We start from the raw sequence: 24,684 nt of genomic DNA, 5'->3' as shown, positions 1-24,684 counted from the left end.
TGTAACTACAGTCCTAGCATAGATACTACAACAGGGGTCACCAACATGGTGGCCACGGGCAACAGGGAGCCCGGAGAGACCAAGGGAGTATCCCAACAGCCATTAAAAAGATTACAAACTCTAATAATGTTTTTTAAATAACCATCTTATTATGCTTGATTTTGTGATTCCTTTTTTGTAACACCATTGGTAATTGTATTGTATAAGTATTTGAGGCATATGATTTATGATCCATTGTATATATTGTGATTTGAGAAATGTACTTGTAGCCCTTGGGAACACACAGTGCCCTTGGAGTAGCTCACGGTTGCTAAAAGGTTGGTGACCCCCATAGTACAGTGAATCTGCGTTGACGGCAGAAATGGCTTTCACGGTGCACTATTTTTAAGTGTTCTCTGTGTTCTGCAAAATGTACTCTGTCAATGTCAGAACTGACATAAACAAAAACCATCTCCTCCTCATAACAACAGTGAGGACCGGGTTTTAAAAAAAGACAAAAATGCTTCACTGGTAGCCATCAGTAATATTGGCAACATAGTAGATGAAGAGTCTTCATTTTGAGCTTCGCACTTGGCGTGACATTTGTTGTGCTGATGTAACGCTAATGTTGAATGAGGCATCAAACTTGCTCCCCTGTTGGGGCAACACTGAACTAACCGTCAAGCTAATGTCCTCAGCTGTCACTAACAGAGCACGGCTGCTGGTTGGCTGCTGTCTGTTTGGATATACAAGACATTCAGATCAGCTCGGAGAGGTTCAACTGAGTGCACCGAGGACGGATATAAGAAACACAACAAGCAATCCGCCCTTTTTTTCCCTCTGGATCACAGTATAGAGGCTTAGTAATGGAATTTTCATGATAAATTCTGCCTTTGCTAGCATTCAAACAGAAAACCTGCTTGAAATATAATCTCAGATTTCAAAGTTTGTTTGAGCACAATATGGTTGGAAAGCACAATAATACCAAATCCGAGCGCCCTTTTTCCTCGGCTCACGTTCAATCGCAGGTGAAATGTGAGAAGTGCCTGCGGTGAGGAAAGAAGCACTATTTCTGCAGACAGGTGATATTCCGGCATCCTGTTTGCTGTTCAGGGTGTTTTGTTTCCAACACGGATGATTGCACAGCAGTTCCAAAAAATGGTTTGAAACTCGTCACTACATGGGGCTTTAGAGGCATGTTCGCGGTTGTGGTTCAAGTGTTTCAATCGTCTACAAAGTCATGTGAACATTCGCCACTCGTTTGAAGGCTTCCTGTTTACCAACATCCAGAAAGACTACTGACCTGCAGGAGCCAGTGGAAGGAGCAGAAGGTGGAGGAGCAACATGAGGTGCAGCATGATGTTGAAGTGAGGACCACCTGGTGGCGTTTCAGCTCAGCTGATGGCACATTAGCAGGCAGCCAGGTTGTCCTTAAAGAGAGCACAAAGGCAATAATAAGAAAGCACGTCCAATCGTGGGCTCTTCCTGCAGAACATATGTGCAAGTTAACTGCATAAAATGTTGACTCTAAATCCCACTCAAACACCAACTGGAGTTGTCTTGAATTTAAAAGTACCGTTCCAAATGCTCAAGGTAAGCCAGAAACTTTGTGCTGAGCTTGTCTTGGGTAAGTGGTGGAGAACTGGTGGATGGATAGACACATACAATTAAATGTGTAGGGAAGCATTTTCATTTTACAGAGCAGTTAGAAAAGATGAGCAGCAAATTCAGGTGTGTTTAATCTTACATCAGTGAAACTCTTTTTTATCTTTGCTCAGATTTGAATTGCACACTTTGACTTCTTTTGGAGAGGTCGGAAGCGCCCTTGAAGATGCTGCACGTGTTTGTTGGCTGCCTAACCTTCACTTCCTTATAAAAAGAAGAAGAAAATCTTATTTACAAACCCATACACATGCCATTTAAAATATTTGACACTGTGATGTATTGACCTATTATTACTGACAGCTACATCTTCAAGACAACCCTTGTTGCTCAGACGCTCTCCTTTCACCTGTGCCTTTCTGACTATGAATTCCCTTTTGAATGGAGTTCTTTGACCTTCGGCTCTTTAAATTTGGCTGTTGTCCAACCGAAAACTGTTCTTTTCATCTGGGGACTCTTCAACAGAGCTGCCTAACAACAAGAAGAATTCTCTTTTTCAGTTCATTACGGCACTCAATACAATGAATGCTTGTTCATCACAGCAACTTAGTAATTTCAGCCTAGTGCCATTCAAAAGCTGTCAATCATCCAGTGGCAGGTTTCACTCTACCATTCTCTCACTTATCCTGTTTATGTTGCACACATTTACAATGAGGTAGACTCAGGTTTAAGACCATTTCAGCCATATCTAATAGGTCAGAGCCTTGGTCTCCATCCAGCGAGGTATGACATGTTGAAAGCCTCTGGAGACGGCGTGACATCCCTGCAGACAGACGCTGGAGTAGTGCCTCAAGTACAATCACAGGTCACCCCATTTCCCACCCTTGCGACGACCTTGAGTCGACAATGACACTCCGTTGTCATGCACTCTGTGTTTCCTGTCATCCAGTGAAGCACAAGCTCCTTGGAAGGTTGACGCTTGATGACAGACATTTGGACAGTTGCCAGACGTTTCCCTGAGTGTTAGTTTAGTGGAGTCGAGGAGCTGCTGCTCTTTTTCTGCCCTGGAGATGTTCACACCACGCTAGCAACCACCAGCTCTCAATGTCTGGTAACTCAACATGAGCTGCGGCAGCTGTCAAAGGTCACTGGACACACTGGAGGGACACAACTAAAATGGCTTTCCAGTGCCCGAAAAAATAACGTTGCATCTATAACTATCATAATATATAATAAAATTGTATTTTGGTTGCTATATTCAGAGTGTCTTTCAGGAGGAAGATTGAATCAGCTTGCCACGTCTGCCACCAAAATCATTTTGGCTCCTGTCTGTTTAATTATTAATGTTGATTATTAATGTTGCCTTTGCAAGCAAATTACCTCGACCTCACAATCTACACTGCTGGAAAACAAAATACTAACGCTGGAGCTTCAATTTGATTTGTTCAGTGAATGAGCAATAACAAAACAGTGCACAGACATACAGACTTTTCAGAAAGAAAACGGCAATTCATTGTTGTCACAACATATTTGAGACGTTATTGCCAACAAGGATATAAAGAAAAAGAGAAACAGGGCCATAGGAAACAACCATGTGTTAGTCTGTGCCCATCAGATCTTTGCAGGCCCATCTATTTATTCAGGATGGTGTTGACAGTGCGCTGGTTGTCAAGTAATTGAACATGAAGCCGACACTATTGATTCGCTTAGCACAGCCTGAGGTGTCAGCTGGCAACGCAAAGAGGTGTGAGAGCGGGAAGGAGATGGTGGTCACGGGACGAGTGGATTCCATCTACAGAAAATAGACAATGATACCAGTGGGTGTGTTTTAATAAACAAAATTAGTGAGTGACACAGTGAACATCCATGGAATGATGGGGCTTGACTAGACTCTTAAAACCAAAAGACCAAAAGTTGGCCAGTAGGTCCAGCGGTAACAGCCGCAGGAAAGAAGCTATTCCTCCGCCGTGCGGTATCCTAGCAACACCTTTGAAAAAGGAGCAGTTTCAGTTCGGCAGGGGGGCTTTTGTGGCCGACTTTGAAACTAGGCAAATGCACATTTCAATCTCGGTCTGGTTCCTTGTTTGTTTTTTTCTCATTCACCACACACAGTAAAATGTGTTTATTACCACTCTTCTTCACTTATGAACTTCACTCAGTGTATATATTGCTGCTTATAGAATAATTTCCTGAGCTCATAAATGTTTAATGAGCTTTACAGGTGCACTTAAAGTATCAAAGGAAATGACAAGGAGGTTGTTTAAGGTGTCACATGGCATAACAAAACACACAATCCCATCTATCACATTTACAAATGTTGTTAAACTGATGTAGTGTTGAAAACCCCACACAAACCCAGCACGCTCTTATAATCAGTATTAATAGCTTCTCCTGCTTCTCCTGTCCAAACCAAGGCAGCAGGATTCGGCTCCGGCCATCACAATAAATCACAGGGCTCAAAGTGACAGCCCTCAAACAAGGCCATTTCTTCCTCCCCTCCCCATACATCACTCCCGGGTAATGCCACAGCCATTACAGCATGGGGTTTGATGGTGATGTTTTTTTCGTCTCCAGGTTTCTGTTCCGCCCTCGCCTTTTCTGTCGCTATTTTTATTCCCCGCAGACTTGTCCACCTAACTGTTTCAGAGATCAAATCATAGCTTTCAGGAGCTACAGGGGCAAATTCCACAATTTCACTGCAGCACTTCAATGATGTCAATTTTTGCTCTCCCAACCCACCTTTTACCTCTCCAGCCCAAACATACTCAGCAAGCTGCAGGAGAGTAAGATGCTTTCTCCTCACTTGAGGTGGGCCTCTCCATTGGGAGCACAAAGACAGCATCAAGGAGGAGAGGATCATCTTGGGGTCAGAGGTCTGGAAAAACAAGGCAGCCCCACCAGCTTACGACCACTTTCCCACACAAACATTGGGCACATCACACTGAGACATTGGTTAACATGCGATTTGCTGCTAATCCAGGGAGAGGAAGCCCAGATGGGGTTAACGCTGGATTGGTCTTAATCATTAGGAGAAGGGGAAAGAAAATGTGCTGGGACCCAGTGACTTCTCAGTCACAAACAGTAACACAAACACATCCTCTTTATCTCCACCAGTCAGTACTCCATGGGTATGTTGAAAGGTCAACTACATTGGAGAAAACTTGGTCTTTGAAAATATTATCATTCACATTATTCCATATGGTGAAAGATTCTGGTTTGTTCTTCCCAAACAAACAACAGCTGCACAGCTGAGGCTGAATCCAATATAAGACTGTATTACCAATGATGTTCACAAGCCACACACTGCAATGTAAAAGAATTCTATCAGGAAGCAGAACAACAAGTGAGTCAAGGACAAGAATATTGATCCAGATTAAATTAGGATGAAACGTGGACGTGATGCGCGGCTGACAAGATCAGTGAGCAGCAGCAGCGACTCAGTCTGGTTTAGGGGGAACAAATGTCATTCTCATTTCATCTCAAGTCTGCCCAGAACTGTTGCTGTTTTTCTCCATTTCAGACGACAATAAACTCACATGCCTCCCAGCTAACCACCACTGACTAAGGCTCACAGTGAACCCGTCTATTGCTGACTATAGAAGTGGTGAGCTACTGAAACTCGCTGTTTTTTCCAGCTCTAAGTGAAAACCCATCCAGGTGGAAGCAAGAGCCGAAATATTTTGGATTAAAGAGAAACAAACAGAGCAAGATGCTTCCCTGTGATCCTGATTACATTGGACACATGGCAGGACAACAGCCTTTTGTCATATCAGCCTAAACCACAAGCTGTGAGCCTTTTCACCCCCATGCTGAATCAGCGCCAATTCAACTCGGCGTACCGGTGATCCGCTTGGTCTTACTAATTAATATTTCATCACAAAATTATTGATTGTGAGCCACACAGGGCCAGTATGCCTGTTTTTACTAGATGCTTTCAAAGCGGCCTGCTGTGAAGAGTGCTTCGATCAAAAAACACTGGACATCCCCACAGACAAAAGGCTTTTCATTTCTCTGAAGACCGACTGGAGGGTTCCATTCAATGAAGCATTTGGACATAAACAGAGTGAGTCTGGTTTGCAATAGTTAAACACACACCCGCTCTTCACACGCCCACTTAGATGCAGATTATTTAACTCTTTGTTACATCTGGAGAGTCGGAAATCATGACTGCCGTTCCACTTGTTCATTCAGAGCTCACTAAGTCGGTGATGTTCTCCACAAAGACAAGATAAAATACAGACTGTCTATTGCCAATAAAGACTAGACTGATCGAAAAAAAGTTATTCTGGCAAAAAGGCTGAGTTGAGGTGTGGTAAACAGCCCAGCATGGTAATTCAACCATAGTCGTCATGTAAAGCAAGGTGAGTGATGTAGTTATTTGTATTTACTCTTGAACTTGAATTGTGTTAGTATCTAAATATATGGATCAGATACCAATGTCTACATCCATAATAATAATAATAATGAAGATGATATTGCGCTATCATGGTTTAAAACGTAACACTGTGCTGATGCAATATAATAAGTCGCTGTCATTTATTCCATTTTCATTTCTGTTTTTATTTTCTAGTTTTGACATATTATATTATATTGACATATGTTACTGCTATTATTTCCCTTTGTATTTGTCACACAAGCACTATTTAAAATAGCTCCTTCCATAGACCAGGCAAACTGAGGTAGTAACAGTGAAATACGCTTAGTTAAAAAGCATATTTTGTTTTTCAAAACAATATTGACATGGCTTCAAACCCAAAATAGACACTCAATTCAAGCACACTGATAACATGTTCTCATCATTCATGCATGAGCAATGGACACATTGTCTGAAATAAAAGCATCAGACTCCTGACACTGCTTCTGAAAGTATAACAGAAATGTGTTTGTCAGACAGGGAAATGGCAAGATTACAATCAACACTTTCACTTTCACCAACTTCTAATATCTCAGTAAAAAAACATTTTTCAACTCACTCATGTCAGCAAAATGATAGTGATGTGCACTCTCGTGCACATGTGCAGTCATTATGTCTTACCAACTAATGCAATGTATTCCTTCAAACCCTGGGTAAACATAATTTCTACAGTATATCACTGTAATTTCATTTGGATAGTGACTCATAAAATGTGGGGAAATCACTCATTTACTTTCTTGTGCAGAGACATTTCAACCTTTCCGAAACATTAAAAAGAAAGTAAACTGGCATATATTTAACAAGCGAGAGCCCCTGGGTCTAATAAAAGCTTGAATATAATCAACTAGTGTAAGCCACAGATGCAAATGTATGTCATTTCGCCCTGATCTCGTCCCAACCCAGACAGAAATATTAAGTATGAAAAATTATTCATGATGTAATCCAGCCAGAGAGGATCCAGTCAAGGCTTATTTACTGGCGCACCCCTTCCCCCAATTTCTCCCAAACCAACCCAAGCAGTGGATGCTAATGTAAGCCATTTATTCCAACCCCGCAGTCAACTTAACGCCCCCCTAGAGACGTGTGGGCTCAACAACCTCAGCTGACCTGAATATCAATGGCAACGCTTCATTCAATCTACCGTCGACCGTCTTTGTGCTTTGTAACCTTTGGAAAGGTGCGAGAACAATAGCACCTGCAGGCCCACAGTGTTCCAAAACTGCACAGTCCTGAGCACTATGAACTTCTGCTGCTCGGCTAAAAGGATAAAAACATCCATCAAGCTATAATCCCGACTTAGATAGATCAGCAACTCAGCACGCGTTCTCATAGAAATTGACAAGTGCGGTCTCCAAATATGTGAACGACTGAATATAGCATAAAATAATTCCCCGGACAAAAATGAGTTTGTCAGCATCATGACACGGAGGAAAAAGTAGAAGCCAGACATCTTCGCATTGTCAATGGAAATGCTTTCAAACATTAAGGTGCCAGACAAGATCAATATCACCAGTTAAATCTGACTGTTGTTATGGAAACCAATGAGCAATCGACCAGGCCTTTCATCCTCAGTGTTGAAAGGTTGGATCAAGCTATGGAGGCTTCATCTTCCTTTTCATTTATGAATTTGAGTAGGCGGTCCACTGTCGACAATCGGGACAGATGTGCTGAATGGTTGCTCACTCGAGGAACAGATAGGTGACTGCTTTCACTCTCCACTTGACAAGTCACTTGTTTTCTTCATCACTATTCACACAACTATCTCACAGGTAAGACCGATCACTTCCACAAATGTACGTTTTTCAAGATAAATACGAGGGTCTTTGGGATTACATTACAGTTTTGTACAGTTGATGAAGTGGTATATCTGTGAAAAGCAATGTCTTGCTACTGTTCAACTTCCACAATGTATAATAGGTTTTAAGTTTGTCACATTACTACAGGGAGGATCGAAATCCGAGTTTCTGCATAGTAAATAGTGTAGATAGTTAGATAGTAAGATAGGGGAGATCTTCAGTTTGCATCTGATTTATTGAGACTGTTTGCACTAAGTGTTGATGATGGCAATGAGCACAACACAGGACCATGGACAGCGCTAAGTTAGTATAGTTCAAGGTGTATGAGTCACAAAAAAGTGACGCTCTAAATAGTTGAAAATATGGAGCATCAGCTGCTAAGTTTCAATGTTTTACTTCAGCTTCTGCGCCTAAATTAAACCGTATACATATATCAATTGGCATTTGTTTCTCCTCAGCAAACACAAAATGACTTCCCAAACTAAATGTTTATTGCGGCGAGCCATAAGGCTAATTGTACCCTAATGAAAGACAAGCCTTTGTGAGATTTATACGTCAGTAAATCTGCCACAAAGTCGGCAATGTAATGTTCACTGAGCAAGTTTCATTGTTCTAAATCGGGGTCTGCAATGCGGTGGCCTGTTCAATAGCTCATATTGTAATGTTTAGCAACATTTTGTATCGCTCTAAGCTGTTGTTACTTAATGAAAAAAGTCTACAACAAATGAGCAATGATAAAGTGCAACATTCGCTTCAGAAAGGGAAACTTGTAAAGTCAAATCCAAGCCCCCACCACACACAGCTGCAAACTGAACACGCATCGTTTTAGGAGCTCCAAAGAAAACATTGAGCAGAATACTGATAAATAGATGATGTTTATGCAGTCTAACTGGCAAAGGTTGAGATTTCCCCCGAGGAGTGTAAAAAAAGACAAGAGAATTATCTCTGGAAAACTGAGAGCCACAATGTGTTTACAAAAACTAACAAACTCATTAGGCGTTTACTTCTGGTAGATTTGGAAGAGCAGAGGATAAACAACAACATGAAGCCAGAGAAGGAAATCAAATTTTACATGCCACAGTACTTGGCTGCAAGAACCAGACACTGTCACACAGTGAAGCTCAACTAAAACACAGAGTAATACTCTCAAAACTGTTGACAGAAAGCTATATTGTAGCTCGCTGAATCAATTCTCATACGTACAAATGGTTCATTTTACTGGCTAAGTTCATCATCTACAGATGAAAGCAGCCAAATATAGAATGAAGAACAATTATAGTGAGGTTTTAAAACCTCTATTGTGAAAAGTTAGGATTATTCGTAGAAGCTATGCAAAATAAGTAGTAGCAAGTACGGCCCAGGGGTCACATGCAGCTCTTTGTTTACATTTGTGCGGCCCAATGAGGTCAGAGAAAAACTACAAAAAGACGCCTCTTATGTCATTATTATTTGAATCCTAAACATAAGTCGGTGTTTCTGTGTTTCATTTCCTATTTCCCAGCCAAATTATGTATGTTTTCCTGAGCTACTTTTTTGCATATTGAAATGCTAAACTAAATTAAATTACTTTAATGAGCAGAACCCATTTTAACAATCTTTCCTGTCCCTCAAGACAAGTAAATCAAACCTCCAAATAACCCACCCTTCCTTTACTAGGATATTCGCGGCACTTGCTCATGCTACCATTGTCACACTGACATGTAGCCAAAATAAACTATAGCAGTGAGATCACAACCAAATTGACGTGAACTTTGAATAAAAGCAATGCAAACACAAGTAACATCATCGTCCAGAGATATTGTTTCAAACAATGCATTACCCGTATCATTACTGTCTAATAAACACAATGTTGTTCATGTTGTATATGCCTAATCCACACGATCAAAAAATACTGTGCAGTACTTAATCATATTTCTGCAGAAGCTTTGCAAAACAAATGGTAGTTAGGTTAATTCTCCCTCTATGGTTCACATCAGTCCCAGAATTTCTAGGTTCTACGATTGGTTCAAGATACAGTTCTGTGTGGGAGGAATAAAAAGGGAAAATAAGAAGAGTTATTTTTCAATGTGTATATCCATGTATGAATTGATATTATCTCCAATAAAAATATAGATATAAAAAAAGATTCAGATAGGTTTATGAATGACGTCCAAACTAGAAACAACAGAGTTGTCAGTAGTCAAAGCAAATGCATTATTTTGCCATGGAAATAGAATGAGCTTGCCATTAAGAGCGTGACTCAAGAAGAGTGAAGAGGATGGACTTTGCTTGGAACAAATGTAGTTTGCATTTTGTAAACACGTGAAGGACGTGTGGCCCATTTGAATATACCCCATAGAAAACATATTACTGTGGCGTCACTCTCACTTAATAATATTCTGCAGCTTTATGAGTCAGTTCCGCCCATTAAAAAGATTGACAAACACAAACAGAAGCAATTAAAATTTGAAATATGGTCAGCGAGGATTGAACTATTGTAGCACGAGAATAAATCTAGGAAAGAGGTCAACTTGCTCAGACATACAGACTGTTTACCGTGTCATCTATGAAATATAACTCCACAGAACCAAAGGTCACGAGAGCCAAATACTCTATTAACACTGAGCACTCAGCTTAATTAGTCTGTCTGCTCAGCGCAGATATGAATGAAGATGTCTCTAATGGAACAATGACAAGCCTTATGTCATTTTTCATTTTACCGCCGCCTCTATATGAGTCTGTGATGAGCAGACGCGCTGTTCACAAGCGCAGCCATCCAGACAAAAAACAGAATGCTGGTTCAAGACAACTTCCTGCGCTTTAATGAGACAAGAGTCAATACCTTAAGAAAAGTCTGACAAGGACAGTGTGAAAACACAGCAAAGATTCTGCCACAATGAACGGCAAACAATAGCAAGATGAATCTGAAGTCTGTTCTTGCCCACAACATCACCCCTCATCCCTTTATTGGATTTAAGACTGCCAAGCCAACATTTGGCCAGAGATCCACAGTGGATGTTTAGATGAATTGAAAGAATAAAGTGCATATTTTCTGGCTGATTCCATTACAGTCTATTAGACCAGGCTGTCATCAGGTAGTGGGCGACCATGACCACCACTCAGCCTGGGATGGACCCACAGAAAAACAATTAAAGCTCAGTGCGTCTGCTCAGTGCTTACCTTCCAGAGGGGAGCTATCATGCCGTTGGCTATATGGCGAGATGAGCTACTTAGCAGCCCGTGTCTCCATCCTCTCAAACAGGCCGTCCCTGCCAAGTGTCCTAAATTCAGCCCTCCATTGTCTGTGTCGGGAACAAGCGATAATGCCGGATGGAGAAGCTCTTTCTAAGGTGCACGGAGGAGGGAGGGGAAAAGAAAAGGCTAATTCCCTGGACAGGACAGGGAGCCAGGCAAATGGGATGCCACCTAAGATCCTCCCTGCAGTGTGAGGACTCCACAGTGGGGTCTTTTCTCCCAAACCGTGGCCAGTCTGGGGTTTAATCTTTTAAGCCCCACTGTCGCACTGACGCATACAAACACAAACTTGCTAAGGCAAACTAATTTTAAGCACACGCTTGAAGAGATTTTTCACTTATGCCTGCAAGTGTTTGCCAAAGTTATCTCAATCCCTCTTTTAAAAGACAGTTATTACATGTAATAAAATATAGGTGCAGACTGTTATGAAGCAGTGGACATGACAAATGAGAATTAAAGTGCCCTTCGTCTCAATCCAAGACTGTGGTAGAAGAACAAAAATGTTTCTGTAGCAGAAAGCCTTAGTGGGAATAAACACATTAAACACAAAACAAACAGTACTATGCTATAATTAAACTTCATGAGCTTGCACAAACATTGCAGCAAAAAAAACTATACAATTGCTTTAATTTAACTGTATGTGTTTGCTTTTCCAGCAGCGACAATATTCACCACACACAGCAAGCGCGGATGTGTAATCAAAGAGAAACCGGTTCCTCACAGCAGTAAACAGTTCTGTGTCAAAAAAATACAAATGCATTCATAGGCCCCAATCAATGACCTGCAATGACTGTATTCAGAAAACAGTCACGGCACTGCTGTACCAGTCTAATAAAGAGTGTGTGAGGTTTAGAACACTGAGGGAGTAACAAAGTTTTGCATTCATTTTGTTCCAATTGAGACAATCTAAATGAGTAAGAAAGCATTGGGAATACACTGATTTAAAACAGAGAGTGTGTTTCCTCTGTTTGCAGCACAGCAAGTTTGGTGAGACACAAGTGTATGAAGAACCTTCCTCAACACAGGACCAATTGTAGCACTTAAGTCGTATATCTAATGGAAAAGTGACACATTAAAAAATGCAGTTTGATATTAAGGTATCATTTATTTAGTCTGAGCCAAATTTGTTGTCCAATGATAACTACAAATTATTATTATTCAGAAAAGCATAAGGAGAAGGAACTGACAAATCGTCCAGCATTCCCATAGAGGCTCATTCAGCTTCAGTAAAGTAACAATGCATAAACATATGCATATTAAATGATCATGTATCGTCTACAAAGTCGGTTTGGTTGAATTAGAACGGCACATAAGTGTAAAACTGAATTCAAATTCACCTCAAAGGTGGATAAGGGGGGAACATGCCTTGATGCCGTCACTACAGTCAGATCCTGTCGACGCATCCATTAGGTGCATGTAAACAAGCTCTTCAGCTTCGGTGTTAGAAAAGAGATGCCGAACCGTTGCATGGGTGGTGGATGTTCTAAACATGCCTCTGACCATGTAAGCCTGTTCTCCTCGGTGTAGACCATCGTAAGAAATCAGCAAAGAAACTTAATGTGACGGATGGACAGGTTGCGACCATCAACGTCAATCCTTTGGCTGTTGGGCAGCTTGAAAGTTCACCTCAAACTGGCCCTGAACTGATTTTCAAATGTAGGAATGTATCATCACAGCTGCAGAGGTGTCAACACTCGCCTGGAAAAGAGTGAGGCTGAATCCCAATTCTCCCTGTGTTCCCCATACCTCTCAAAAAGGAGTATCAAGGGTAAAATATTCCACTAAAGACACCCCTTGACTCTTGGACGGAATTTTACTCAAGGAGGAGCAACATAAAAATTACCATCAGATTCAACCCATTCATCTTCTGGCAATTGCAGGAGGTCATTGCTTCCAGAACGACTTGTTTTTCTTTTTTTTTTTTTCCTTTGTTTACATGGACTCGCACTTCTCCTCGAAAACATCTGCCTTAAATCTTGGATGATATTGCTCCGCTACACTCAGCCGCGCTTGTTTACAGAGTTGGTACCTCCATTTACATCATAAGATGGTGGCATTGTTTCGCCCAGTTATGGTGACCATGCTTCACACTGGTCTGAATCCCAATGTAATTTATGGTAGTAGCAGAAGTGAAATGATATGGAAAACTGTACGACAACACTACATTTCTTCATTCTAATTATGTATTAAAAAAACCAATCAAGACTCCAAAACTGCATCTGGAATATCCTTAAATTCTGTATACTGTGGTGTACCGTTTCCTTGTCTCATTTCAGCCTGTACCATTCAAACTTCGGGGTTGATGTACAGGCATGCAATGCAAATCTCCTTGAGGCACGCAGCATGAACAGCAGGGCACACAGCCATTTTTGGCCGATTGAAAGGTTTGCAAACGCTTCAGTGCTCCAAATCTTTCTTCCCACGTGACTGAGAGAATAATACTGACTCAGCACAACCTCAGCGCTGACAAGAATAGGAGAGGGTAATTACCCATAAACCCAGTGTAAGGTTACTGAGCCCAAAGATTTCCATGAGGCTGCTCTGAGTGCCATGATCAGTGCAGGATCCAAATGACAGTATATCCTCAGTATTTACAGGTTAAAGATGTGTCCTCTGTGAAAGCAGAAAAGGTAAAAGGGATAGTACTTTAAAGAGGCTTACTAAACCAGGTGAACCTCAAAGTACATCTTATATCAACTTAGGCCTTTCACTGCAAGTCACACTTGACAGCATATCAACAAAAACAACAGAAATCCTACCATAAGGGGTCAAAATCCCAGAATAGGGGTGGAGGCATAGGCTGCAGAGTGTTGGGGAAAACCTTGGATCTAAGCACTATGTTTATCAAACACATGAAACAGATCATGTTTACAAAAAAAACTTTTTAACTGACAGCTTCTTATTTAAGTTACTTGCAAACCAGGGTTGTATTATCTGTAGACTGAAGGGGACCATGTTGGAGGGGGGCACCACTAAATTGAGGTACTGCCAAAGTATATTTTGCTTCCTCGATTTATACAATGAAACAAAAAAATCGACCGCTCCAACAGCCACAATTTAATATTGCAAATCCAAGACAATTTTACCCACTCAACATCCTGAAAACACCTGCGGGTGAGTCACAGCAGCAGGTGAGTAGAGTGGAAGCAGGATGTAATTGGCAGGTCTTGTTGCTGATAAAACAACATTATATTTTTTTACATTTTAACAGCCCCAGTACAACACTCCCAACTATCCAGCAATCTGAATCAATACACTGTGCTCAACAGTCACAGCAGGCAGCTAAAGGACAACATGTTTTCACACACTTTGCAGGCTTCACTTTGCTGTTTTTGGATAGATGATGAGAAAAGGAGCTCTCAACAGAGTCAAAGCCAGAGAAAATTGCTCGTGATTGCTTGCTTCCTAATCCAGCCGATAATGTCGTTTATGATCATACAGTCATTTGAGGAGAACAGAATCAGAAATAGAGAGGCAACAAGGAAGGAACGAAGATTTACACGAGCTCGCAGTTAAAATGAGAACTTATCTCACAATTTTAGAAGCATAAAAACATGAAACGCACAATATAGATCAGGTTCCCTTTTAGCTTGTGAAGGTATTTGAGGCTCTAATATCAATGGCTGCTGCATTCGAAGATAAGAAGGATGACTCATCCAACACGGCTGCTTTTGTTTTGGAACATTTATCATAAAGGCATTTTTATAAAAGACAATTTGACAGAACAAACGTGTTCCCACACTACAAGACGAGCATGTAGAGTACAAAACAACACATTGCAAAAGAAAAAAAAATACTCATAAATCATGAGAAAACACAGAAATATCCAAAATAAAAGTCAGTACATGATCGATGAAAAATGAAAAGAAAACCTTGTGGAGCTGAGATCAGAGTCAGCATCCAAATTGCAATACATTTAAATGTGTCAATATTCATTCCCACTCTGTTGAAAGCAACACAACTTTTTATCCATTTAAATGTGACTTTTAGCATTGTTTCTCCACCCTGATTCTCCCACCCACGTTTAATTTATATACTGGAAGGATTTAATGTTTGATATCCCGCAAGTAGCCAAAAGATTTTTTAAATATTCTATTAATAAATTCATTTTCTTTCCAAATGAGAAGATGGGAGAGAACTCAGTAATTCATCACAGATCATAAACCTCAAACATCTTCTCCATCATTATAGATATACAGATCTATAATCAGGACACAACAGAAATACTGGGGGTCATGTTTTACACGGTGATGGTGGTTAAATTGATCAGACTTTGCTGTTAAGCACATTTATTATTGACATTTTTCTGCAGCAGATCTTTGCAGGCGGCATTGAGATCAGCGCTGATGGAGAGTTAAGTCTGAGGAAACTGAGAAACAAACTGAAGGTCACCCACAGCAAGACTGTGTGAGCCTGGCTGTTCAGAGGGTGGTGAAGACAGAAGCAGTGGAAAAGAAGGAATTAATGAGATGGTCGGGGAAAAAAGGACCTATAGGTGCATATGAGAATATATGGAATGGAACCTGAATGTAGAAGAATTTCTGATCCACATATTAACACAAAGCCCTTCAACAAGAAAGCAAAGATGTTCATTACAAACTGAAGATCGGTGTGAGTACTGTGTATATTAATCTTCAGTGGATGTTTCAATGGCTTGAATACATGAACAACATGACATATTAAATCAACATGCTAACATTATTTTGCACTGTAGTGTTGTTCTTTGAAAAAGCTATTACATAAAGGTCACTGAGGCAGGCGGCATATGGGCCAACAGACGTGGAGCTGCTCTGAACTGGAGAAAAAAAAAAAAAAGCACTCACCGTTCACACTATTGAAACACTTAAGAGCCACAAACACAACGTAGATGGCTAACAATGCACATATAGGGCAAACATTACCACAGCGTTCATGTCACTGTGCCACATCACTAGACTCTGATGTATAGGCTGCACTGAGCATATGGGTCACATGGATATGGAATTAACCCCGACATGCATAAATTAGACCGAGTACATGTGAAATGAAAATAAGAAAAGAAAACTAAATGAAGTCATTAATACTGAATGTAAAATGCATTTGTACGTGCTTAAGTAACACCTCAGGTCAAAATAGTTATACGGCAGCAGCAACGTCCATGATGTGAACTCATTTTACAAGAAAAAAATCTGACTGTAAATGTGATGCTGACATTTGCAATGCCAATTTGGGTTGAAAGCGCCACTTGTTCTACACTTAAGACTGTGTCAGCATGCTGAAATCCGTTTAAAAAGTGAATCACAACATGGTCTTTTCCACCTCCACTCCCGTCATCAGCTGTCACTCTCACAGCCAAGAGTGGCATCTTGCTTCAGGCATGTAATTTCCCACAGCCTCTTGTCCACCTCTTTCCCCACATGCTGGAAAAGGTTCTGTCTCCAGTGTTGAGTTACATGAAAAAAGACATTCATACAGCAGCCCAGACGACAGTGGCTTGTTCACTTTTGGCTGGATGGTTGGCTACCTATCAAAGGGTCTTCATTCATTCATTGAAAGTTTTAACCATCATATTTCAGTCCTACTCTTTATTGTTATCTTTATCCATAAGAACCATCAAACCATCATTTGAAGTGTTATCCACTGACCGGGAAGATGAACTTTCAACAACACACCAAATACATAAATCAATTAATGGAATTCCAATTATAGAAAAAGTAAATCTCATAGAAGTAAAAAATAAATCAATAAATAAAATAATAATAATAATAATAATAAACCAACAAAGCAGGAAATGATTTAAGCCAAGGAAAGTGAAGTGAAATTGGTTTAAGCATTATTTCCCAAAAATGATCATGAGAGATTTAAACTAAATAACTACATTAATAGATTCTCAAAAATTCTAAATTTAAAGCCATGATGTTTCTTGCAATGGTTCTATTATGCATTTGCATGTTGTAAGAGACATTTACATTATATTTAAGTCTTTTGAGTTAGGATTTCCAAACGTCAACAGCACTGTCGGATCATTGGATCAATGAAACGTCGCTCTGTTTAACTGTTTAATAGTCCACCCCTGGCTTGGTTGACTGGCTTCATGGAGACACTTGTTTAATGCGGTTACAAGAGGAAGTGTGTTTTTTAGGGGAGCACCAATCGCCATTTTTTGGCCAATCTTGACTAGCTGACTCCATGGGTGCAGCTGCAGGTCTGCAGGCAAGGATGCTGTATTACAGCAAGTAGTGTGAGTTTCTGGAGAAATTCCTGCTTTGTTTTGCCATTTTTACATTGTGATGTAAAATTTTAAAGAGTAATAACATTTCTCATCAGGTGTACATATAGACAGCATCTTATTAAAATACATAAATTATAATAAATGGGCTTACATTTGATTGATTTGATCATTTGAGTGGCCGATCATGAAGCTGTCTTTTTTTTTTTATTTGACTTTCCTGCACACCTTCGTTTTCAGCTGTCTGTCACACTTAATAATATGATTAAGTAAATATAAATATTTATATTTTGATGATAATCAACTCAATGATTATGTGTGGCTGGATTGTCAAATAAAAAAATGCACAAAAGGTCCCCTTTACACACATTGTCTTGAAAGTCAGAAGGGCTCGGTTTCATCCATCATTTATGGAGTGAAGAAAAATAGTATAAATAGTAATCCTGTTCTTAAGGCAACAGCCATCTGACTGCAACACAACACACACTGTGTATGTGATGCAGATAAAGCGGTGGATGTAAAACAGGGACTGTGACATGCATTGCTACCATCAGAGTGTCCAGCCATGCGGGGCACGTGCCATCAGCAAATAATTCCCTCAGAAGGCAAAAGTCCCATCTGTCCAAATTGTTAAATCATTCAGAAAGGGTGTGAGATAGCTGAGGATCAGGGCACTACATTATAGAATACAGAGGGAGACATCAGAATTATGACGCTTGTTGTTCAAGATGCATCATCTGAGATGTGTCGTGCATGTTGATGTTCGGCTTCATTTTCAACACAACATGATGGGAAGTGAGCTGGGTAATGCCACACACTGTGCAGACAATGTATGCCTCAAGAGAAGATCCATTCTGAGATTGTCTCTGAAATGTAATCTAATTTAAGAGGATCACCAGGAATCATGACTAGCTTCTAAATCACAAACTTTTAACATCATCATGTAGCTTTAACTGTGACTTATGCACGTCTGAAAGGCTGGTTTGAATGAGAACCGACCACAATGATTCACCATTGTGGATTAGTGTTCAGTCATTTCCTACAAGCAGCATCCAACGGCATTAAAGCTGTGACGGAAAACACACTTTGAGAAAGGATGAGTCAGCATGGAGTGTGAAACACAACACAGAGAAATCTCATCTTCAAATAAAGAGCCTTTGGTGGATTTAAGGAAGCAGCAACAGCAGATATTGTCATCCCATTAAAGGGATGGAGACAGTCGAGAGATTACACTTATATCCCAGTGTTTTACACTGGCAAGCACAATTCAGGTCTTATCTCACACACTCACGTCAGCCTTAGCCTAGTAACAAAGTTCCACAGTTCAGGCTGTCCAGCAGTACCTGTCCAGTGTCACTCCATGAACAAACCATGTGATCAGGTTATTAACAGTCCGACACATGACAGAACCTCTGAACTGCACTGTGCTCTTCCTTCAAAGGCAACAAAGGACAAATTGATTTGGAGTCACCTGTCAATTGATTTCAATAAATCAATACGGAAGCCTTTTATAGTGATAAATATAGATTTATTTAGTCATAAAATGCAACAACACTGCAACATTATCAACTCCAACGACATGGCATTTAAAGTTCTGACTCAAAGTGTTTCCATTTTTGCACATCTGGACAACAAACCTCGTGTGGCAACATGCCACACGAGAAGAAATACAGAGAAGTAAGCCTCAGACTATAGCAATTGCATCTCAATATATTTTACTAAACACAAGCTCCACAGTTGTCATAGAAGTCCCATCATGCTGGACCAACAGACCCAGTTCTGCAGTCTTTATATGAAAAACAGTAAGAAGCTCAGGAGCCATTTTTGTGACCCTTGTTGCCAAATCTGAATCAACAAAGCGTGAGATAATGATCTACTTTTCAAAAATTAATATGGCACACAAGTCTGGTAAATCAGAATTCAACAAAAATGTGTTTGGAAAAAAACCAAACAAACACTTGACTAAATGTGTTACAGTCCGCTGCATTCACATCAGATGCTCCTCTCTCAAAATAACAGCTTTGCTATCAACAGGGAGTAGCAGGGTTTGAGCAACATTCAAGAACACGCCGCATGCATGCACACACTGATGCTGCACACACACCCAAAAGGGTTCCCAACCAGCCACCCACCTCTTTTGAGCGGCACACAGCCCTGAGATTCACTCACTGATCCACCCGAACGCGTCTGCAGCAATAGTCCCAGCAGCGTTGGCACAGATGGAGCCAGCTGTGTATCTCTCTGCTACAGTAGGCTTCAGGAGAAACTGCTCGTCTGCTGGTTAGCAACCACCACCATGGCATGCTACCCACTTCTGCTGGCACCCAATGACACAGAGACCCTTTCCCTCACACACTAGTAAGCACACGCACACCCAGATACACTCTGCTCACATAAACATTAAGCTGTCAAATCACAGGGATCCCCAGCTGTGACCTCACTCCAGGAGGAGGAGGAAAGTGGAAGCTGGGGTTGGGGGTATTGGGATGCATGTTTGCAGAGGGATTGAAAACGGGGCATTGCCAAGAGCATCACGCCAAGAGTGAGTGGTAAGAAATCACGACACCAGCACAGACAAGAAGCACAGGAAATAAGTTGCGGATAAAACAAGGTGACACAGAAACGTCGAGGCAACTGGGAGTTGGCGGGAGGACGGCAATTTAGTCTTTATAGCTATAAAGGCTGCTCTTAGAAACAAAAAACACTTTGAAGGAAGAAGCAGATTTAGCTTCAAGATGCAGCTCACAACTGACTAGAACAAACAGCTGGAGGGTTCAAGCTTGTAGCAAATTTGAATCGCCATCACTTTTCTGACTCGACTCTTCGCCTATATTTACTGTAAGTCTCATTTGATTTTCAGCATTTAACCCTTCTCTTCTTTCTGTTTCCTCACACTGCCCTCGCTCCTCATCCATAATGGATAGCTTGGAGAAATCCACTTCCTGTAGTGGGCCGTGTGCCCCCCGAGTCAGTCAAGCTGTATTGATTCCCGGTCTGGAGGAGTCATCAAGGCAAAGATAATACGCTTCGGCGTCACACTGCATTTTCTGCAGCTCTCTCTTCCCACTCTGAGAGTCAGCGGCTCATTTCTTCTCTACAGTGTTTAACATAACAGGCATATGAATCCACTCAGAAAACGGATTCATCCATTGGAATCAATTGGACAGGGGGACAGTGAAGCAAATGTTCTCCCGCTGTTTAAAACATTTCAGCCTCCTCAAAATACTCAATGCAATATAAGAGATTATGCTAAAGGCAAAACACTAATATACCGCTGGAATGCCTGAGCCAAATCACATTGGCGTTAGAGTTTCTTAAAATATATTCTGTATTATTTTATCAGGACACGTGAAACACAGCAACTGATAGAGAAAAACTTATGCATGTCATTCATGAACTTCTTTTTCAGTTTAAATGTCAAGATTCAGACATAAAATGCAATAATTTCAAGCAAAAGCTTTCACAGTTGGTGAAGTGGTAAAATATTGGTGTTGAATATGACACCAAAATATGTATTATAAAACTATACACCTGACTCTGATTGTTTGTTCTTGGGGTGATTAAGTTGATGGTTCACAGTGAGCCCCACTTCACCTCAATGAGCTTGAGTTACCTCATTGAAAGAAAGAAAATGAATGAAAAAGAACAAATGTTTTAGCTTCTGATTTTGAAAAGGTAAACAGGAAGCATTGTAAATGAGTTATGAAAAGCTGATGGATTCTTTCGCAAACATGGTCATATTCACAGAGCAGCATCAGTATCGCAGGATACTTCAAAACAGAATTCTTTTCTGCACGAAAAAGCATTGTATTTATCTCCTATCCTTGGGCTACATCTCTGTGTGTGAGCAGCCTGATGCACGTTTCAGAGGACGACACATCAGAGCTCATTACACAAGATACCCACCATGTGCTGAGTATCGCCTGCCCTCTTCTGACCCACGCTGTCTTTCTTAAATAGGTCACAATCGCCATTCGAGCGGTGTATCACACAAACAATAATGCTCTTTTTGGGAGTAAGCAAACAATAAACCATAGCCTGGAGCTACAGTCCTGGACACAGACACTTCAAAAACACTGTTGTTCACTTGAAGCAAGTTAGAAGCAAGTCAGGGTCACCGACTCCTGAGACGTCACGTCTTGAAAGGGGAATGGGGGTGCCATTAAATGGGGCAATTTTCATGGCCACTGAACAAAATGCAAACAATGTAAAGCAAGCAGCAAGACACGAGAAGCTTTAGAATGAACTTCAGCTGCAGATAAATGCCAGTCAAAATCATAGGACACAATGCACTGTATTCATGGTGATGCATCTCTGGAAAAACAAACACCAATGAAATAACCAGACTGGGATGAGCTCTACACCCTATTTGCTAATTTAAGTACATCATCATCAAAATGTATAACTAGGCTTTGGAGTCTATCCCCAAACCTCCCCAATCCTCATTAGCAGCCTTTTACCAGGCTGCTAATCTGAGAAAATGCTTTAATCCTCCACACCCCCAGTGCAAGGGCCATGTGATCACTCAGATCCACCCATCTACGTTACAAATGTATTTAAAAGACACTGATCGGGTCACAACAATGTAGTGCACTGTAATAAAGCGCGCGATTCTCAGTCAGTAAAAATGTTTATTGCGAATGCTTATGCGTGTGTGTGGGCATGTTTTGCCATTCTCATGAGTACCAAGTCTCCACAAGCCACCAATCTTGTGAGGACTTTTTGGCCTGTCCCCATAAGGTTAAAACGTGACTAAAAGCATTTTATTATACTATAGTCCTGGTTAACATTGTTATGGATGGTTCGGTTTTGGGGGAGAGGCTGGGGAAAGCTTTATGGCAGCGAGTGAACCCCACAAGGATGCTGTGAGAAACTCGTGTGTGTATGTGGGAACTTGTATAGCTGTGCATACATCTGTGTATGTGTGTCAGATAGAGGTGAATGAGTCTTCATTTACAGTATGTTTAATACTTTTAAAGGTGTAAATGGCTTTCATTCATTCATGTACTTTTATTTTTTTATTTATTATGCGCAATGCCCCACTTGTGAGCACACATCATTCTGTCTGCAGGCTCAGTGAGGACCCCCAACAGTCCACTGTATGTTTCCATGACAATAATGGGTTTTTTTTTAGTTTCCTTCAGCCAAACAGTGATAAGCTTAAGCTCTGACCCTAGTGTCAATTGTGCTGCATTTCACCGCGTCATCATATCTCAGACTTATAACAAATGGCTGCGGTGAACACAGAAACAGTTTTAGCGCACGCATGACCTCTACCAGACATCTCATGAAAACAAATACTTTTTTTTTTAAAACTCCTTCAGGCAATGCAAGTCTTGAGATATGGGATTTTCCTTTCTGGAGTGGAAAAATAGGCCTGACACTTAATTAGCAAACAAGGTCACAGAGCAGAAGCTTGTCCCGTGTTTTTGTCTCCTGCTGTTGCTGAGATTTGACATCCCTTTTACTTTCGCTCTCTCGGTAACACACACCAGTGAAGTTGTGAGTGCCAACAGAGAAAACTGAATTCTGTGTCTGCTGTCCGTTATAATTTAACTTCACACATCACAGGTCCTTTGAGGTATGTCACTTGGTGTTTTGAATGTAAAGTCAAGTGTTTAGAATTTGATTCTGCCGCTGACAAACAAGTGTACGCAGATTAACTCCAATTACATAAGTCAGTGAGATGATGTTCAACAAAATCACACAGAGGAAACATTTTTCTATCACTTTACATTTTCACATTTATGCCACCATCAATTACCAGGGTTCCGGAACTTTTGGCTCAAAAGACAGACGTGGCTCTTTTGATGTCGGAGGCCTTTCTGTTTACACTGCAAGCTGATGTCATGTCTGGAATGACATGGTGATAACAGTTTCCCAGACTTCAGTCCAGCATATCCAACAAGTTTGGCCGTTAAATGGTATGAAAACAATAAAGCTTGTGAGTCGCTGTTGTGTCGCAAACTGATGATCACTAGCGTGGTGAAGGTAGAGGTGGAGAGATCACACTTGTAGCGGAATGACTGTTCATTATTCCATCACAACAGCATTATCATCTAGTTCAAAGCATTGACACATTAAGACTGGATCGGGGAACTCACTGCACACACAAACATGGTTGTAATGACCTGACAAACACCCTTTCTGCAAGACAACGTTACTTCTAAATGTCCTAGGGAATCCAAAGATCTGGAGATTGGTGGCCATGTTTTAAAGAATGCTTGAAAGAGATTATACTCTAGAGCATCGGACGTAAAGTAGAGTTATTTTGAACCTTGGTGAGTCTAACTGACCTGTGTGTTTTCTTTTATATCATATCATATATTGTCGTATTTGTTTTCAACACTGGCATCACCCTCAACAATAACCTCAGTTAAGGTTAACTGAAATGAACCTGAACTGTTCCAGTGTTACTCTGCAGCAACCAATCACCAGTGGTTCATCACTTTAATATGGAATTTTATGTACAAACAAGCTTCATGCAGCCAAGATTGAGTGTGGAGACGGAGCCATATTGTTGTGATTAACCACTGCGATTGGTTGACTGGACTGCAAAGCATCATGGGAACTGGTACGGTTCCAGTCATTGTCGCTGAGTTTATTGTTGAGGGTGATGTCATCTCACATGCTATGTGTACATGTACTACCAATAGTGGCCCAATTCAATAGATAAGCTTATTCTGTGCCACTGTCAGCAATACGTCACGCTTCAGAGCCGGCTTTAGTCCACTGTGGTTGGTTTCATTAAATAAAAATAATTCAGATCGGGGCTGCATTTATTAATATAAAACAAGACAATCACATCTTATGTTCAAAGTATATAGCACACACTGAGCTGATTCCTGGCGACAGCTAGATACACATTTTGCATTGTTCTAATTTTCCCTCAACAGCCAGTTTGTGATGCATATTGGTGCCAAGGAACAACAACCCTTATTTAGTCTCTAGCTGATTCCCACACAGTTTCACAGAGACCTCCGCACTGTATCATCCATTGCCTGACATGTTCGGATGAATGTGCACAGCAATAAGGACATGAATTCTTAAAAACCTCCAGCTGAACATGCCAACTCTCCAACAGGCATCACGGATGTTGCAAAAGCATCACATCTCTTTCTCACTTCAAAGAGCATTTCCAGTATTCTTCCTAGCAACAATGACTGGAGAGGAAGCAGAGGCGGGTGTGTGATTGATGCCAGGACTGCACGTGCTGAGGAGAACATCGTAATGTGATTTGGTCGAGCCATTGCAGACGTTTATCTCGCGATGCCATCGCACTATTTCCTGATATAACAGATCAATATCTGGCAGATGGAAGTTTTAAACAGGGTTCCATGAAAGGAGTGGGCATTGCTTTCCCCTAAATCGCATTAGAGTTCCCCAAAACATCCAACCAATTGCTGGTTTGTTCACTGATAACCATCTTTTGTGGCATTTTTCTGGAAATA

At 40.9% G+C, this 24,684-nt stretch overlaps 1 protein-coding gene across 2 annotated transcripts in view; it reads right to left on the bottom strand.

Annotated features, from left to right (window-relative positions):
* LOC128770691 (contactin-1a-like) overlaps nucleotides 1-24,684 on the bottom strand; it is an 83,552-nt gene that overhangs the window by 42,383 nt on the left and 16,485 nt on the right. The window contains exons 1-2 of one of the 2 annotated variants that reach the window (XM_053885475.1): nucleotides 10,951-11,117; nucleotides 1,283-1,409 (exon numbers count right to left, since the gene is read on the bottom strand). In XM_053885475.1, the coding sequence (XP_053741450.1) occupies nucleotides 1,283-1,337 (55 nt within the window). In that variant the 5' untranslated portion in view covers nucleotides 1,338-1,409; nucleotides 10,951-11,117. Of the gene's footprint in view, nucleotides 1-1,282; nucleotides 1,410-10,950; nucleotides 11,118-24,684 lie in introns of those variants that run through there. The other variant, XM_053885474.1, reaches the window with a different exon arrangement.

This window comes from Synchiropus splendidus, chromosome 14 (genome assembly GCF_027744825.2).
Source record: "Synchiropus splendidus isolate RoL2022-P1 chromosome 14, RoL_Sspl_1.0, whole genome shotgun sequence".
Classification (NCBI taxonomy): domain Eukaryota; kingdom Metazoa; phylum Chordata; class Actinopteri; order Syngnathiformes; family Callionymidae; genus Synchiropus; species Synchiropus splendidus.
Note: the sequence above shows the minus strand (reverse complement) of the source record. Positions and strands in the feature narration are given on the sequence as shown.